Source organism: Opisthocomus hoazin, chromosome 2 (assembly GCF_030867145.1).
Source record: "Opisthocomus hoazin isolate bOpiHoa1 chromosome 2, bOpiHoa1.hap1, whole genome shotgun sequence".
In the NCBI taxonomy this organism is placed as follows: domain Eukaryota; kingdom Metazoa; phylum Chordata; class Aves; order Opisthocomiformes; family Opisthocomidae; genus Opisthocomus; species Opisthocomus hoazin.
The window spans coordinates 52768490-52786052 of record NC_134415.1 but is presented as its reverse complement, the minus strand read 5'-3'; the positions used below and the strand labels follow the sequence as shown (position 1 = coordinate 52786052).

The following is a 17563-nucleotide window of genomic DNA, read 5'->3' as shown; positions in this document are numbered from 1 at the left end:
GTGTGTGGGTCCTCCCACACAGATCAAATTGCTGGATTTGGATCTTGCATTATAAATGGATCTGGAGACAAATGTCGTAACGAGGTCACCTGCCTGTGGTCTGGCTATACTGTAGGTTTATCTGTAACATATTTAATCAGCCAACCACTAAGCAAATATTTTAGCAATTGTTACTTTGGGCAATACATTATTACTTCAACAATCTTTCATTTTTATTTTTCCAGAAGAGTAATCAAATCCTCTTTCGAAACTGAATGTAGTAATTCTTCAACCATTCTGTTAAAATTTTTCTCTAGGTTACACAGTAATGATTGCAATACAAGCATCCATGTAGATCATCCTCAAAGATTTTTATTAAATTTATATGCTTGAATTTCAAGTTTTGCAGTTTTACAGTACGAAGTATTTTTTTTGTATATGATACAGCTAAAGAAAACAGTTTCCTCCTATGTTATTCTATTTCAACACAAGACTTCATTTTTGACAAACCTCACTTTGTTTATTGGCTTGTTCATTTATATCCAGACGCTCTCCTTAACAGACATCCTTTTTCTATGCTCTTCTACAAAGTACTTAGACTCTCTATGATATATGAATATACCATATGAAAGGTATATGAAGCCTAAATCTTTACTTCAATTGACACTTCTACATCCATTCCATGTGATTTTTAATTTCCTCTAAATAAGCTAACTCATGGCCATTGTTAATGGTATTAGCAAAACCCTTACAGGCTAGGAACACTTCATTATCTTGTCCTAAAGCTTGTGCAATAGAAGTTGTTTTGTGTTTATTTCTGCATGATTGCAACATTTCTATTCAGTAGTTCTGCAAGAAGCCATTGTTTTACACCTTCTACAGAAGAAAGCAGACAGGCTCTTCAAGAATATCACTGTGGGCCTGTCTTGTCCTTCAGGCTTCTAAATCTAATCTTTGGTGCTTAAGACAAGGAGACAGCTACTGATAGCCAGTGATCTGCAGAAAGAAAAAAAAATGGAATGAAGCAAGGCCATCTCTTATTTCACAGTTGGTCAACATTAAGTCTTCAAAAAGTTTTTAGTATACTTAGAGGAGCAGTACCTTTTTATCTAGAGGCTTTGGTATCCTTTGGGAAACCACTCATCAAAATCAGCTGGAGACCATTTGCAAGTGAATCAGGTTTAGAGTTTGGTTCAGATAAACACAGTGATGAAACAGTTGCAGAAATATTAAAAATTCTAAAGAAAATGTATAGCTAGAGATATCAGCTAGCAAGCTGATGGCTGAGAGAGAGGGGTGAACTCCAAAGAAAAGTCAGGAATGTTAACAGTTTGTAGATTGTGCAAGGAACTCTCCAAAAAGGTAGCAGGAGAGCAGAAATACCATCATGGACAGGTCTGAGGATGAGCCATGTTAAATTAAAATGGTGCAGAACAGTAGCAGCATAGTTACCAGTTGAAGGATGAATTAAGACAGCAAGGTGGGAGGTTATGTGCCTGGTGGGACATCTATGTGAACACCAACAACTGTAATTTTAGGAGTGGAAAATGTCCAGTAGATGCAGTGGTGCAAGGTGACAGCTGCATAGAGAGAAAGAAGGAGTAGTGGGTATTGAAAGGAAAAAAGTTTTTAATGGTTTTCCAACTATTGTGTGCCAGACATGAACAAGCAGCATAACTAAGTTACAACTTTCAGAATAACTTTGATTTAACAACCAAAATAAAAGCCTAATAAATAAGGGATTCTTTTATCAAGAACTTGTCATTGATAGTGGTCAGTGTCAAGGGCACCAATAGGTCTAATTGTCCTGACCAGCGACCTCACCTGTGACCCAGCCACACCCTTCTCCTTGGTCCAGGAGGTCCATTTAAGCTCAGGGCTGAGCACATCAACTTCTCTTAAGTCACAGGAAGGCTAGTCTTCAGCTCTGTCTGCAGCCTTGCCTCTTGGATGCACTTTGCCTCTGTGTTATAGCTGTGTTTTCAGCCCAGTCTACTGCTCCTGGATGGGCCCTGCTGCCAGCTCATGGCTCTGCCTGCCCTATCTAGGTACTGTGGGACTGTGTCATGTAAGTGCTAGGTCGCCCTCGGCTCCTTGCATAGCCACGCTTGTGCTCTTCCCTGATGTTTGGCTGCAACAGCACTGTTGCAGGTGTCTGGTGTTTTCCAATAATAATATTCTTTTATATGTACTTTTGTTATACTATGATTAAAAATAGACTAGTGGGAAAACTTTACTGCACTTAAAGTACCAGGAGAACTTTTTAAGACTTAATGCTTAGAGGCAGATGACCCAGTGGTAAAACTAGACCTATATGTAACAGAGTTTTCACCAATTGCAGAAAGCTTGCCAAGCAAAGCACCTTTCAGAATAAAGATGCCCTTTTGTACAAGCTTAAGTTAAATTGTTGCTCCTAGATGACACTGTACTGGGAGTGAAAGTCAATCTGTGTATCAGAAGTGAGAATACAAAACAATGTCTTCTGAAAAAGACAGAGGAATAAAAAGCTGGCTAGCACATACTTGCATTAGCAAGGATATGTAGCGATCAGAAAAGAAAAGTGAAATTAGTATGGTGAAATAGGAGATTAATCTTAAAAAAGCAACTGCTGCGAGAATAGCAAAGGCCTGGACAAACTGGCACTATAATGATCATTGCTGGAATTCACTGCAGCCTGGAATTTCTCACTTGGATATTAATCATGACTGTTGTGGCTTTGTTTCAGTAATAAAAAAGGTCATTCTCATTTACTGAGTAGCAAACTGAATCCAACATGTGGTAATAGCTAAGCTGGCTGCAGTATGAAAGACTCTGTATTTTATCTCCAGATGATCTACAGATGTTATGGCGTTACATTTTCTGTTCATCCTAAAGGTACAACAAGGTGTTCATTGCAGAAGATGTTCATGATCATTTGCATTCCTCTGCTGTATAATCAATCATATGCCTTAACAGATGTAGGTGTTGTGCATTTTTTTACAGTTGGCTATGGCATTAGGAAGTGCAACCAGCTGATTTTTCTTAGGCAAATATCATCACCCTAGAGTAAACAGCTGTAAGCGGTGTGAACTTCATTGACTTCATACAGACTGTCCACACTTCTTGATAGTGTATGCTAAAGATCTCTTGCTAATTAGGGTATTTGAATACTGTTTGTTTACTGACTACTTGGACTGTAAAATATTGGGTGTTTCATGGTATCATCTTCTGGGTTTCTTCAGCCTGTGCATGGTATCTCTGCTACTTGCCATGAAATAATGAGAAACTTGGAGTCCTCTACAGAAAGAATGGCAGGATGTTTTCTATCTTAATAATCTTAAACTGACTTTTCTGAAAAAAGACAATAGCAATAGGAAGGCAGGAGATGAGAGTATCTCTGAGCCAGGAAGCTCTCAAAGACAGCAACAGGAATGGATTCCCTTCCTAAGAATGAGCCAGAGCAGATGGGAGGAGACCTAACTGAGGGACATCAAGAAAACTTACTTGAAAGGTTAAAGATTGTCTTGATAAAAGTTGCCATTGCCAGTACTGGAATGTGTAGATAGCAAAGTGTAATCACTACCAGAATAAGCTCTGGTTTCAAGGCTTATGTTACAATGCTTTATACTGTAAAAAGGCTGCTATTGTGAATTTATTTTTTACCTGTCTTGCTCTTCACTGCTGATAGATGGCAGCAAATGATGAAAGATTTTCAGTCTGCATTCTATTCCCGTTTCTGTAGAATCCTTTTTAAAAACAAAATGGTGCTGATCCCACACTAGCAAAATGTATGACCCCTGTAAAAGGCAAAGATTTGATTTAATGTGTTATATAGATAAAGCAAATGATGAAACTTTGTCCATTGTGTTCCTATTCCCGGTGCTACTGGAAGTTTTCTGATTCTGTGTGGGTATTTTTGTTCTGCACTGAATTGAATGGTTGTTTCTCTAGTTACTTGGTGTGTCTCAGAAAAACAATCCTATTTTTTCTAGGTCTTGATCTATTTTTAACTTCCCTCTAGCCTTGAGTTCCAAACATGTAAACAACTCAGGTTATGCTGTGTTACTGCTAGGACACAAAGTGGTATGTGGGAGGGAGTTGCCTAATGGAGTGAGCAAATAAAATTATTATTTTGATTTTTATTGTAAAGTCACAGTTAACCCACCTTTATATCTTGGTGAGTAAGAGAAGGCTGAGTTCATCTTCTAAGGCTGGTTAAGTGCTGTTTCTAGTGTAGAAGTCTGCCTGAAGATGCTTAGATGTTTTTAGAAAAAGCAAATATTGGTGGGGGGAGGGGAGTTAAACTGCAAGCAGACACAGAAAATCTTTGTGGTATTTGTTTGGAGACTCAGCCTACTAAACCAGTTTCTGGCCTGTATTTTTTCATGTGTAGCATCTACATGAAAGAAATTACATGCAAATGCTCCTGGAAAGGTTTACCAATGAAAACATTAGCGCCAATAGATATCACTGAAGGTCTGGTGAATAGTTTGCATGAGGTGAGCTTTCTATCTCCAAGGCCTGCTGCTCCAGCTGAAGAGTCCAGCACCTTGCTGGCTTTGCTATTTGCCTCAGTGTGGTGGCTAGACAGGGAAGAGAAATGAGCTCTCTGATGTTTTTGGTAAAACCTTAAGTAATGTGGAGATGCGAGAAAAGTTTGTCCTGCAGCCTCACCACGGAGGGATGCCCAAGATAAATTTGGGGGGCAGGGGGTTTATATGTTTTGGCTCTCAACTACTTAACTTTCCACCTTACCAGTCAAAATGACCTCATTTCAGACACGTATGGCAAATACTTTTTTGTTTCAATGATGACTGTAAATATTCTGAAAAAGGTTAGTGCTGGTTACCTGCCATGGGATGCTCGCGGTGGGAAACCCAGTTAGATGTTTACACTTTCTGCACCAGCCCTGGAACAGGAGACAGTGGTGTTCAGACCTTTGCGCTCTCAACGCATTTCTAATCTCAACTATAAGGGGCAATAATATTATGAGGGCTGAGTAAGTACCTCGCGGCAGGCGGTTGGCGGCAGCCGCCGCAGAGCCCTTGTGTTCCGAGTGAGGCGGCCAAGGGCCGCGCCTCCGCTCCGCGCTGCGGGGCCGCGTCCGTCGCGGAGGCAGAGGTGAGACCGGAGCGGCGGTGTCTCCCGTCCCGGTCAGTTCGGCGCCTCCCGCCCCGGGGCGCCTCCGTGCGTGAGGCGGCCGCTTACGCGGGAAGCTTGAGCCTCGCGCGCTCCCGTCCGGGCGCCGCTCGGCCGCGGGCCGGAGAGCGGCGCACTACGCGGCAGCGGCTCTTCCTTCGCCGCTGTGGCCGCCATGTCTGCCCTGGCGAAGGCCTCTGGCGCGCTGAAGTCGGTGGATTACGAAGTGTTTGGACGAGTGCAAGGTAGAGAGCGGCTCTGCGCTGCGGGGTGGGGGTGAGGGGCGCTGCACTGAGGCGGCTGCTGCGCCAAGGGCGCGCGGTTCTGGCGGGCTGCGCATGCGCGCGGGGCTGAGGGAGGTGAGGGTGGTGTCGTGTCGGGGGGAGGCTGCAGACTCCTCGTCCTCAACGGTAAAGGACGAAAGGGTGTGAATCTAAACCCCGCTGCCAGGCTCGCCCGGTTCCATGCGGAGCACAGGCTGTGCTGTCAAAAGCACTTTGCTGCCCGCGGTTATGTGGGAATGCCCCTCCCCGCTGGCAGCAAAGCGTTGACGTGAAAATTGAGTCAAAGGCAGTTCCCACGCTGCAACATCTTCGTTAAAGAAAGCCACGTGCGCTAACTGCGTTAATGAAAATAATCGTTTGCTGAGGGAAAGGAGCGAGGCCAGCGTGTACCCAAATTTTGTAGAGTTTGCCCTGTTAAAATCTCAAACTTCTGTAAAAAAAGAGAACAGATGACTTGTATGCCATTTACTGTAACTTTATATTAAGAGAAATTCCAAGAAGTGGTATTCTTTCAAATTATTTTAATGTCTTTTTCTTTCTTTTCTAGGTGTTTGTTTCAGGATGGTAAGGCAATGTCTGATTTGCCAGTTCTGCTTTGCAGTATAGTATTTCCAGTGCTAAAAATATGGCAGCAGGTCTGTAGAGTATAAACACGTCCAACTGCTGTTTTCAGTTCTAGGTTAGATGGTTAAGTATTGCAAGTGGATTTAAAAGGGGAAAAAATTATATTACTGTTATATTAAAATGGATTTTTAAAAGCTTACTAATGTGTTGCTTGTTTGTATAGTATCTAAAGATTGTGTCTGGATTACTTGTGATAAAACAAGCACAAGAGCATTTTAACATGTTAACCTTCAGAAATATTAAATCTGAAGATCTTGATATTAGCTTCTGAAACAATGTACGCCCATGTATTTTTTAATGGTAATTATAGTAGCAGTATTTAAGGAAGCTCATTTTGTTGCCTTGTAATGATGTGCTACGAGCATGCATTCTGTGGCTCATATTCCAGTAAAACGTCTCCACCAGCTCTGAACATGTAGCAGCTAGTTTTGCATTTCACAGAAACTGAAGAAACAAGAGGACAGATTTCAAGTAAGAACAGGTCTTTGAAAATAGTGGGCCATGCTTAACATTAGACCCAAAAGTTTTTATGTGTAGTTTACATGTACTGTGAAATGGTGGAAATTTGAAATGGATAGAGGATAACTATGTAGTTTGTCTTGAATTTAATTATTCTATCAAGTGGAAGATGTATGTCCACACATTGTGGTGGGCAGGTGCAGGTTTGCTCTACCTTGTTTTGAGCTGACCTGAAGCCATGTGAACACATACCACAGTGCCAGTCCTCAGCTCATAAGCAGTATTGAGAAACAGGTTGTCAGCTGCATTCCCATGCTTTTGGATGAATTGATATGGAGAAGCTGCTCATAATCAATTTGAAAAATACTCTTCATAGTTAGCAACACCTTTTTGTTGCTTAGATTACCCCAAAATTTGTTTCATCTTTTGGAATGTGGTTGTATTGACCTGAAGTTTGGCTTTTGGCATTAGAATAAGTGTCTAAAGAGGCTGATAATGCAATGTGCACACTTAGTGTGTGTACTGTTTTGGGTATTATTGCACATACTCTGAAATGTTTGGTGGCTATTTCCCATCTAAATGTATTGAAAACTCTCAGATCTTACTGTTAGAGCCATCAGTCTGTTGATGTTCTGTAATACAATATGAAAACATGGGCCATGTGATCTTATACCTCTACTAAACATACAAGAAGTGAAACAGAGGAGCTACCTTAAATGTAAATAAATTTGCTATTAATGAAATTAAGTAATGTGTTTTGGCTAATAGTGTTTTCATTGTCCTACTTAGAACAAGAATTGATTTCGGCAAAACAGGCTTTCTGTTTCCTACCATTTCAATGTTCAGAGATAAATTACGAAAACCATGCATATATTTCATATGTACATGAAAGACAGGAAATTGAGGGTTTTTTTAAAAACTCTCTAAAAACCAAGGGTGATTGGAAGTTCCTGATTTCATCACATGAAGTGAATAGCTGGGAAACCATAATTTGTTGTGGTATTGGAAAAATACTAGAGAACCAGTATAATTAGATTATGACCTTTGCTGCTAGTTGTCAGTAGTAATGCAGCAGCTGGGAGTAGAATTTAAGGGGTGAAATTCAGGTGGAAAGGATTTAAAATGAAATTGGAGAGAAGGAACTGTGAAATTTGTACATGTAGCAAATTTAATGAGTCAGTGTGATTGCTGAAGAGGCAAATGAGCTGTGATAGGAGCTAGAGAAAGGAAAAGAGTAGGTACAAGCGAGTGTTGAGGGATTAGTAGAGTCCGTTATGATGAAAATAGTGTTAAGAGTTGCTAAAGTAAGGGCAGCAAGCTTTTGACCTCCTTGTGAATGAAAAAGCTTCACACCATCAGAAGACTTATGTGCATGTACAGATGATAAAGCAAAGAAGATGATGACTTACATTATGAGCAGTGTAATGTCTTTGTGTGAGCCGTCATATCTATATTTTTTTCAAAGAAAAGTGTTAAAAGCTATGAAAATGGGAGAGTGAATTAACTCATGCATTTATTATGTATATGTAAAGATCTAATTCTTGTTCAAAAGTTGGCTGGGTCTGCTGCAACTTCAGAGCTGACAGGAATATCTTAATGCCCGAATATGAGCAGTGTCCACGGATTTTTTTCTTAAGTGTAGGTTTTAAAGCTATGATAGTGGGTTTTTAAGTGGTATAGATATGCTGTATGTGCTGACACTGATTGTCCTCTTATTATTTTTCAAATCAGTACACAGAAGAGGAAGCTAGGAAGTTAGGAGTGGTTGGCTGGGTTAAAAATACCAGTCAAGGAACTGTAACGGGCCAAGTTCAGGGCCCAGAAGATAAAGTCAATGCAATGTAAGTATTTTTGTGTTTTTTTTCTAAGTCTTACTAAAGTAATTTACAGAAGCATTTTTAATATGAAGTGACAAGTAGATTCATATATTATTAATGTAACAGTACTTTCAATAATCAGTTTCAGTTTTGAGGAGTTGAGGAGATAAATTCTTTTTTTTTAACTTGTAAAAAATTTCTGTAAGCTTCAAAAACAGCGTGTAGCATCAGCCAGTTTTAATTCCTGGTGTCACACAGTTTGTCAGTGTATTTCCCTACAGTACTTTCTTCTTGTGAAATGAAGAAAAAGCCTTCATTAATACATGTGAGCAAAGATCTGTTTTTTAATTCTTCAAAACTTCTCTGCGAAGAAAGACTGAAGAACTTCTTGAAATGCTTGCTCAGCCTGTACTTAATTTGAAGGAAATTTGGTTTAAATATGATTTTTTCCCTGATTTAAAAGAATTAGTAAATACACATTTCAGCAAAGGTCTGTAGTCTCTACCATCTGGAAATAAATTCTGAAATATTTTGGTGTTTTTAAAAGAATGGGTAATGATTTTCTTTATTAAATTGCCAATTTGCAGAAGCTTAAAGTTATCACTCTGAGGAAATGATGCCTGGAAAAACACAAAGCCCAATTCAGTTGCTTCCAAGTATCCTTTTTTGCAAGTATATATGGGGAGATTGTTGGGAGTTTTTAAAAATCCTTCAGCGGTTTGTTCTCTCAACAAAGAATGAATGATAGTATAACTTTCCTTTGAAAGCTTTATTATGCATGGGCAATTATTAGTGCAACTTCTGCCAGCACTTTCCGATACAGGAATTGCTTCAAAACTGGACTTGGATACAAAATTGAACGTACATGAAGTGAAGTTGGTTTTCTGCAGAGAAATTAGTGTTACACTTTCTGGTAAAGAGATTTATATATGAGTATCTAATGTGACAGAAGTATTTGTAGTAGTTTTTCTTTTGTTTTGAGCTTAACATTAGGTTGTTTGTCTTGGGCTGCAAAACATCTACAAAGCCAGAGAAATATAATTTGTTTTCCTAGATTGAGCTTACACTTATTTTCTGGAAGACCTTTGTTAATAGCCTGATCTAAATATTATGTAAATTTAGTGTCTTGGTGCCATGTCTAGTTAATTTAGAACACCAAAAATGAACATGTGAGAAATCAGGATTTGGTTTCTATTTGTTGGAGTATTTTTTTAATTTAAAAATTTCTAGTCAGTTGATTTAGTCTCATTAAGCAGGTTTAAGTGAAAGCACAGCTTAACTCCTAATATTTGGTGTGTTTGCATGAACTAGGATTGCTGCAGAATGCAGTGGTTTTGTCCATCCTTTTCCTATTATCTCTGTTGATGGGATTTAAAGGAAACTACACTTACCCCAACACCAGAAAGTTTGTGTGCAATAGGGGTTCTTGCAGTACAGCTCCAAAACTTGACTAATAAGACTAGGCTTGTTCTCAAAGATGTGTTGGCATACAGACTATTCCAAAAGGAAATAAAAGTTTTTATTTTTTGTTCTTACACAATTTTAAGTAGGGTCAGGAAGCTGGACTGCAACCAAAAAAAAGTTGATGCTTTTGATGTACATTGTGTTTGATATTCAGAGCAAATAAAAAGTTTTTTGAGTTGCTGATTCTTGATTTCATGCTGGAAAACAATGTTTTCCTCTGATGTGGGAGTAATACTGCAATGCTGAAGCTGAAGTGTGATTTTTGAAGTATACATTGAGATATATGTATTTTTAAATTGGTGATCCTAAAGTAGAATGCTGAAGGAGAAAGTTCACTTTTCCTTGCTCCCGGTGCGTGTTCTGATATATTGAAAAGGTAGTGAGTTAATTTTTGGCGTTAAATTGGTGAACTTGCACATGAAAAGGGGGAACTATTGTATATGAACAGCTACTTTGAATCACAGAATCACAGAATGTTAGGGCTTAGAAGGGACCTCTGTGGGTCATCTAGTTCAACCCCTATGCCGAAGCAGGGTCACCTACAGCAGGCTGCACAGGACCTTGTCCAGGCGAGTCTTAAATATCTCCAGAGAAGGAGAATCCACAACCTCCCTGGGCAGCCTGTTCCAGTGCTCCGTCACCCTCGGAGTGAAGAAGTTCTTCCTCATGTTCAGATGGAACTTCCTATGCTTCAGTTTGTGCCCATTGCCCCTAGTCCTGTTGCTGGGCACCACTGAAAAGAGTTTGGCCCCATCCTCCTGTCACCCACCCTTAAGATATTTATAGGCATTTATAAGGTCCCCTCTCAGCCTTCTCTTCTGCAGGCTGAACAAGCCCAGCTCCCTCAGCCTCTCCTCGTAGGAGAGATGCTCCAGTCCCCTCATCATCCTTGTAGCCCTCCGCTGGACTCTCTCCAGTAGCTCCTCATCTTTCCTGAACTGGGGAGCCCAGAACTGGACACAGTACTCCAGATGGGGCCTCACTAGGGCAGAGGAGAGGGGAAGGAGAACCTTCCTTGACCTGCTGGCCACACTCCTCTTGATGCACCCCAGGATCCCGTTGGCCTTCTTGGCAGCCAGGGCACACTGCTGGCTCATGGTCAACCTGTCGTCCACTAGGACACCCAGGTCCCTCTCTGCAGAGCTGCTCTCCATCAGGTCCACCCCAAGCCTGTGCTGCTGCATGGGGTTGTTTCTCCCCAGGTGCAGGACCCTGCATTTGCCCTTGTTGAACCTCATCAGGTTCCTCTCTGCCCAACTTTCCAGCCTGTCCAGGTCTCACTGAATGGCAGCACAGCCTTCTGGTGTATCCACCACTCCTCCCAGTTTTGTGTCATCAGCAAACTTGCTGAGGGTACACTCTGACTCTTCATCCAGGTCGTTGATGAAGAAGTTGGACAAGACTGGGCCCAGTACTGACCCCTGGGGGACACCACTAGTTACCGGCCTCCAACCAGACTCAGCGCCGCTGCTGACAACCCTCTGAGTTCTGCCGTGCAGCCATTTCTCAATCCACCTCACCGACCACTCATCCAGCCCACACTTCTTGAGCTTCCCTAGGAGGATGTTATGGGAGACTGTGTCGAAAGCCTTGCTGAAGTCGAGGTAGACAACACCCACGGCTCTCCCCTCATCTACCCAGCCAGTCATGCCATTGTAGAAAGCTATCAGATTGGTCAAGCATGATTTCCCCTTGGTGAATCCATGTTGACTACTCCTGATGACCTTCTTTTCCTCCACTTGCTTAATGATGACCTCTAGAATGAGCTCCTCCATCATCTTTCCTGGGATGGAGGTGAGGCTGACCGGCCTGTAGTTCACTGGGTCCTCCTTCTTGCCGTTTGTGAACATTGGAGTGAGATTGGCTTGATCCTCAGGCACCTCTCCTGTCCTCCAGGACCTTTCAAAGATGATGGAGAGTGGCTCAGCAATGATATCTGCCAGCTCCCTCAGCACTTTTGGGTGCATTCCATCGGGGCCCATGTGTTTGTGAGCATCCAGATTGCTTAAATGATCTCTCACACAATCCTCCTCGGCCAAGGGAAGGTCATCCTTTCTTCAGGCTTCCCTCTCTTACCTTCAGGGCCTGGGATTCCTGAGGGCCGGCCTTAGCACGGAAGACTGAGGCAAAGAAGGCATTCAGTAACTCTGCCTTTGAAACTTTGAAAGGTCGTTATTTCTCTCTGCTAGTACATGTTAATAGAAGATCAAAACAGGTTTGAGTTCTTGAAGTTTTTTCTAGATCTTACATCATTTTTTGTAATACTCTGTCATGGTTCCTAGGAATTCATAATGCTGTCTTCTAGATTCAAACGTTATTTAAAATGCTATATTAAATAAAAACAAAGTGAGGCTTGCTCCTGCTATGTCAAATTAATATAAACAAATAATTCTAGACATACATTTGTACTCAAACTGTGATAAATAATCAGGAGGAAATTCTGGCACGGACTTCCTATGAAAGCTCTGGTTTGTATTTGCTAGATATTAAGAATTCAAGAGACTCTGTGTGTGTGATACTTAAAAATTTGGAGATCTCCGTGTTTGAAGAAATTCAACACTTTTCAGAGAAGTACAGTACATGAATCAACATTGTAAGATATTTCAAGAAAGGTTCCTGCTGAGTGCTGTTTCAAATATTGGAACAATATGTTACCTCGTAGCAATCTTTCAAGAATAGTTTGTGCAGTGTCTTTTGGACAGATATTTTTATACTTGCATAAGTTTCCAAATCAAACTGTGGGCACAAAATAGCCTGATTTTCAGAGGTGCAGCACTTGAACTTTTAAAAATCATATATATTAATGGTAAGAAAACGATTTGTCAGTTGTTTTACGTGTTCTGTCTTGTTAATGTTGGTATTTTTGAAGAGGAGTTGGAAGAGGGTTTTTGGTCTGTTGTAAACAATGTTTAGCTACTCACGATGATAAATGGAATCAAGAACATAGACTAGAAAGAAAGTAGTGATGCCTTTAGAAAGTACAGCTCTAGAACAGGGAAACAGAAAAAGCAATATGGGAGGGAGGAAGAGAGGCATAAGTGTTTGAGAGGAGGTTAGAGATAGGGAATGTGTGTTAAAAAAAAAAAAAAAAAGTGGGAAAAACACCATGAGGCAATTCAGTGTTACCGGAAGCATGGAGTAAATAACAAAGCATGCCTTTGTTCTGGAGCAGTAATGCGGCAGCCCTCTAACCCAACGGTTTTCCAGCAGTAGTCCTTTGCTCCTGATTTTCTGACCTTTTTTATTTTGTATCACTACTTGTATTGTGAGGCACAGCTAAGGAAGCATCCAGTACAGGCTCAAGTAACAGTGCCTTTATATGATTTTTTTTTTTTTACGCAGGATGCTAAGTAAAATATAATCTGGGAGGAATTATGAGGATGGTCCTGGTGATCTATTTTAAGCACTATTGTAATGCATCCATGGAGTTTAGATGGAGTGTGACTGGAACCAGTATAAAATGGAGGAAATTAGTTTTAAAGCAAGAGAGCTGGAGTGTGCTGAAGCCTGGATTTTGTCCTGAAATGTGGAAGTAATTGTTTTACTGCAGATATAAAATATGATTGTGATTAATTACTTTGAAAGATGACATGCAAAGCAGAGTTTGTTCTGGAGCATGTAACAACTTAGCAGGGGCATTCTGACTCTTGCAGAAAGAAGTGGAAAATTATAGGTAAGTGTGAAGGATTGGAACCTAAGAAGTGTTGCATGGCCCAGCAGGCCAACCGTATCCTGGCTGCATCAAAAGCAGCATCGCCAGCAGGTTGAGGGAGGGGGTTCTGCCCCTCTGCTCTGGTGAGACCCCACCTGGATCCTGACCCCAGCTCTGGAGCTCCCGCCATAAGAAGGACATAGAGCTGTTGGAGCAAGCCCAGAGGAGGGCCACAAAGATGATCCAAGGGCTGGAGCACCTCTCCTATGAGGAAGGGCTGAGAGAGTTGGCGCTGTTCAGCCTGGAGAAGAGAAAGCTGCAGGGAGACCTTACAGCAGCCTTTCAATACCTGAAGGTAGCCTGTAGGAAAGATGGGGAAAATCTTTTTAGCAAGGCCTGTTCTGACAGGACAAGGTTTTAAACTAAGGGAGGGCAGATTTAGACTGGATATAAGGAAGAAATTTTTTACAGTGAGGGGTGGTGAAACACTGGAGCAGGTTGCCCAAAGAGGCAGTGGAGGCTCCATCCCTGGAAACATTCAAGTTCAGGTTGGACAGGGCTTTGAGCAACCTGGTCTAGGTGAAGATGTCTCTGCTCACTGCTAGACGACCTCTAAATGTCCCTTCCAAACCAAAGCATTCTATGATTTTATGTACAAGAAGTTTCATTCTTTATTGGACCATTCACTTAGTGTGGAACATGGGTATAAATTTTTGTTGAAGTGGTGCTGGAAGGCCGACTTCTTTGATTTACTTTCTGTGGTGGTGAAATCTTTACCTGACTTCCATGAGGCTAGGCTTTCAGTGTGAATTTCACTGAAATACAGAAAGGTTAAAGTATGAATGAGCAGTTTCTGATTTTAAAGATTTTCATCTCAAGATTTGTCTTCAGTTTTTGGTGAAAAACTCTTAGATTCTCAAAGACTAGGTGACTTTTATGTGAAATTGTGTTTTGAAGCTCATTTTTTATTTTAATTGGGAGATCTTGCAGACGATTTTAGAGGGTATTTTTAAGAAGACTCGGAGAACCTTTTACCGATACACTTGCTTTAGTATCTCTTGCAATTTAACCTGTAGATGGAGCTGTTTGTTCTGAAGATATTTCAACTATACATGATTCTTTTGAAGTGAATCTATTTTAAGACTGTTATGGTTGAATCCATCTTTTTCTTCACTACCTATTTTTTTCTCTGCTGTATTTTATAGTCCTGTTCTGTTTGCTGCTACTGCTCCATGTCGATAACACCCATCATTCTGAGATCCTAAAAGCTCATTTTCAGTCTTTTACCTGCCTGTAAGCCAAAGAATACTGAAGTCACAGGAAAAGCAGAGTCTCAGCATTTCTAGAACATAATGACATAAGATGAACTGGAGACTTCTTTGCCAGTCCAGATGTTTGTTAAATAGGGTAGAGAAGGTAGTCCTTTATTTTTTTTTTTTTTGGCACAAAGACTTAAGAGTACAGGGTTTTTCATTATAATATCTTGTGATTTTTTTTTTTTCCATTTTATTCACATAAGGTTGGAGCCTTTGTATTCGTTGTGGTTGCTGCCATAGCAACTTGCATTGACAGGCTAGAAATCACTTTCCTATGAGAATTTTTTGAACTTTGAATGATAACATATTACATGGTTATCCATTAAAAAAGGAAGCTAAGACTCTTGTAATGTAGATTACCAAGTTCAGAATTTATTCCAAAAATCAAAGATTTCAAATCAGGCTGACACTTTAAAATGTAGAATTTTAGGATATTTTTTAGACACAAGTACTGTATAACAGCATAGTAAGTATTCTTCCTGTCATTGTAGAAAGGCATGATACTAAATATAGATTGCTTGTCTTGCAAATTGTTTTAGTAAATTAATGCTAATTTTATCTGAATGGTTTAATTTTTTGTATCAATATCAGTTAAAATGAATTAAATATATAAATGACATGACTTAGATTACCTCAGTATGTATCTGCATAGAAAAATCTGTATTTTTACCATGTAAAAGGATGAGAAGGGAACTCTGAATTAGTTAATATTGCTACTGTCATTCTGTTTGTATTTCATTAGTTGGTTGTATCCAAGATTCCTGTTTGTACCATGGCATTGAATAAATACATTTTTCCTCAATACAATGTTTTAATTGTTTGCTGAGAATAGCCCTGGTGGCATGGAAGGGAACTAAATGCTAGTAAAAAAAAAACCCTCCATACTTAGACTGTGGCTGGATTGCTTGAGCAGAATTCTAGAGCTTAATATCCAATTTATGTTGAGATATAAAATGAACAGATTTTATTTTTTATTTTGAGATTTTTCTCCACTATAAAAGGATATTTTAAAAAAATTTCTAGTTTAATCCAAGTTTTGTTTAGGAGAAGAAACACTTCTCTGCACTTGAACCTAGGCATAATAGTAGAAATGAATCTGCAGAGGACACTTGTACAGACAAGGAAGTGGTTTAGGTTTTTAGATACGTTTGAGACATCTGTAATAATAGCCAGAAGCCTGCTATTGAAAAGAAGAGAATGGCAGTTGAGTGAGAAGTTCAAAGAGGTTGGAAGTAATGATGAATTAGGGAGAGAATATGTAAGCCAGTTTAGTTTTGGCAATGGCAGTTCTGTAAAATAACGTGATTGCAGACTGGAAATCAGTAGATTTGAGAGGTGATGAGTAAAGTCAGACAAGCAGAAAAGGTACAAAACTTCCAGGGATAATTTTATGTCTAGGAGGCAGAAGGGGAGCATTACATACTAACCAAAGTTGTGCTGTAATAGAAAAAAATTGTGGGAGATTGGTCCTAGAGATAGAAGGAAAATTCTGAAATCTGTTAGTGTGGGAGAGGAGAATATCAGAGGAATGAGCTAGTTGCAGTGGAGGTGAAATACCACGGATGGGGGGGTTGAGACAACGTTTTTGGTCAAACGTCGTAGAGAGAATTTAGCAAGAAAGAGATCACTAGACCATCTCAATAAAACAAATTAAGTAGGTTGTGAGAAACTCTTACTATTATTTGAAGATGAATGCAGTTGTTCTCAAAATAGGCTCTAAATTCATAGGTATACATTTTCAGGGTTGTATTTATTCAAAGGCTGTAAAAATTTATTACTGAAAGAATTTAATTACTAGCCATGTTTAATGAACACACTGGTTGAAATTCCGTTGTATCTTATATCTGATCAAGGGATAGGGAGGCCAAGGTGAACATTAGCATCCCACATGTCTAGAAAAGCATACAGGCACGAAATTGCAACTGCTGGATTTGACGTTCATCATGAAAGAACAGCACTGGTGATTATGTGCTTCACTGTTACAGGAAACATTTATAAAATTGAGGACTTAATACTTTTTGCCATGCTAGTTTTCTGTGAAACTACATCTGTCCTGATGCAGAGCACTTGTCAACAAGACGCAAGGGAAACATTGAGGCAGCTATGTGCTGTAATAGGATGGCTGAAATATTTCCTGGATGTGGTGTTCTTGGGAAACTGACAGTGATATATTTTGAAGGAAAATGGAGAGAGAAATTAAAATGTTTAAACTTTATTTTTAATTTGTTAAAATGTGAAATAATGAAAAAGGATTAGGCTGTGTTGTCATTTATGAGTGTCACGAAGTACAGTTCTTACATTAATCACTGCTGAAGGTCATTTACAGTATTTCAATGACTCAGTAGCAGTCAGATCACAACAAATATGATGGGGTTTTTGTAGTTCAGTGTGGGTCCAAGTATAACAAGCTCAGGTTTTTTTTTTGTTTGGTTTTATTTTAAAACTAACTTATACTGGAAAAAAGTGTTAAACTATAGCCTTTGTGGCTACTATGGTAGTAAATGTGACTATCTCTCTTCATACCAAATGTTTGAGGTATTAATTTCTTATCTGTGATTATTTGATTATTGCTTAAAGTTGACAGGCTAAATTATGAACGATTTAAGTTATGCAGGCTCAGAGCTTGGTCCTGTAAATTAAATTTACTATATGTTACTGATGATGACCTGGGAAAAATATTGAATTAAAACTTGATCTTTGGTGTTTTAGCAGTTCAAAACTAGGTAAACGAAGAACTAATTACAGTTTATTGTAGCAACTTTGCTTAAAAGACAAGGAATGGGTCGGGTAAGTCAGAAGATGTAGTTTTTTGTTACTGGCTTCTGAGAATAAAACCAGTAAGATATTACT

The 17563-nt window shown here is 39.8% G+C and overlaps 1 protein-coding gene and 1 long non-coding RNA gene across 4 annotated transcripts in view; one reads left to right on the top strand and one right to left on the bottom strand.

Annotated features, from left to right (window-relative positions):
* Positions 1-295: 295 nt before the first annotated feature.
* Positions 296-5226, bottom strand: LOC142360535 (uncharacterized). Of its 2 annotated transcripts, none has more exons than XR_012763138.1 (5): positions 4966-5226; positions 4808-4867; positions 3622-3755; positions 1081-1559; positions 296-975 (listed from the first exon to the last, which is right to left on the bottom strand). It is a non-coding gene; the product is annotated as an uncharacterized LOC142360535 (long non-coding RNA). The 2 variants fall into 2 exon arrangements; XR_012763139.1 differs by having other exon boundaries at positions 1432-1559.
* Positions 5227-5259: 33 nt separating this feature from the next.
* Positions 5260-17563, top strand: part of ACYP2 (acylphosphatase 2) — a 47968-nt gene continuing 35664 nt past the window's right edge. Inside the window, exons 1-3 of one of the 2 annotated variants that reach the window (XM_075413629.1) lie at positions 5260-5342; positions 5929-5945; positions 8196-8305. In XM_075413629.1, coding sequence (XP_075269744.1) covers positions 5273-5342; positions 5929-5945; positions 8196-8305 — 197 coding nt within the window. In that variant the 5' untranslated portion in view covers positions 5260-5272. Of the gene's footprint in view, positions 5343-5928; positions 6017-8195; positions 8306-17563 lie in introns of those variants that run through there. The other variant, XM_075413630.1, reaches the window with a different exon arrangement.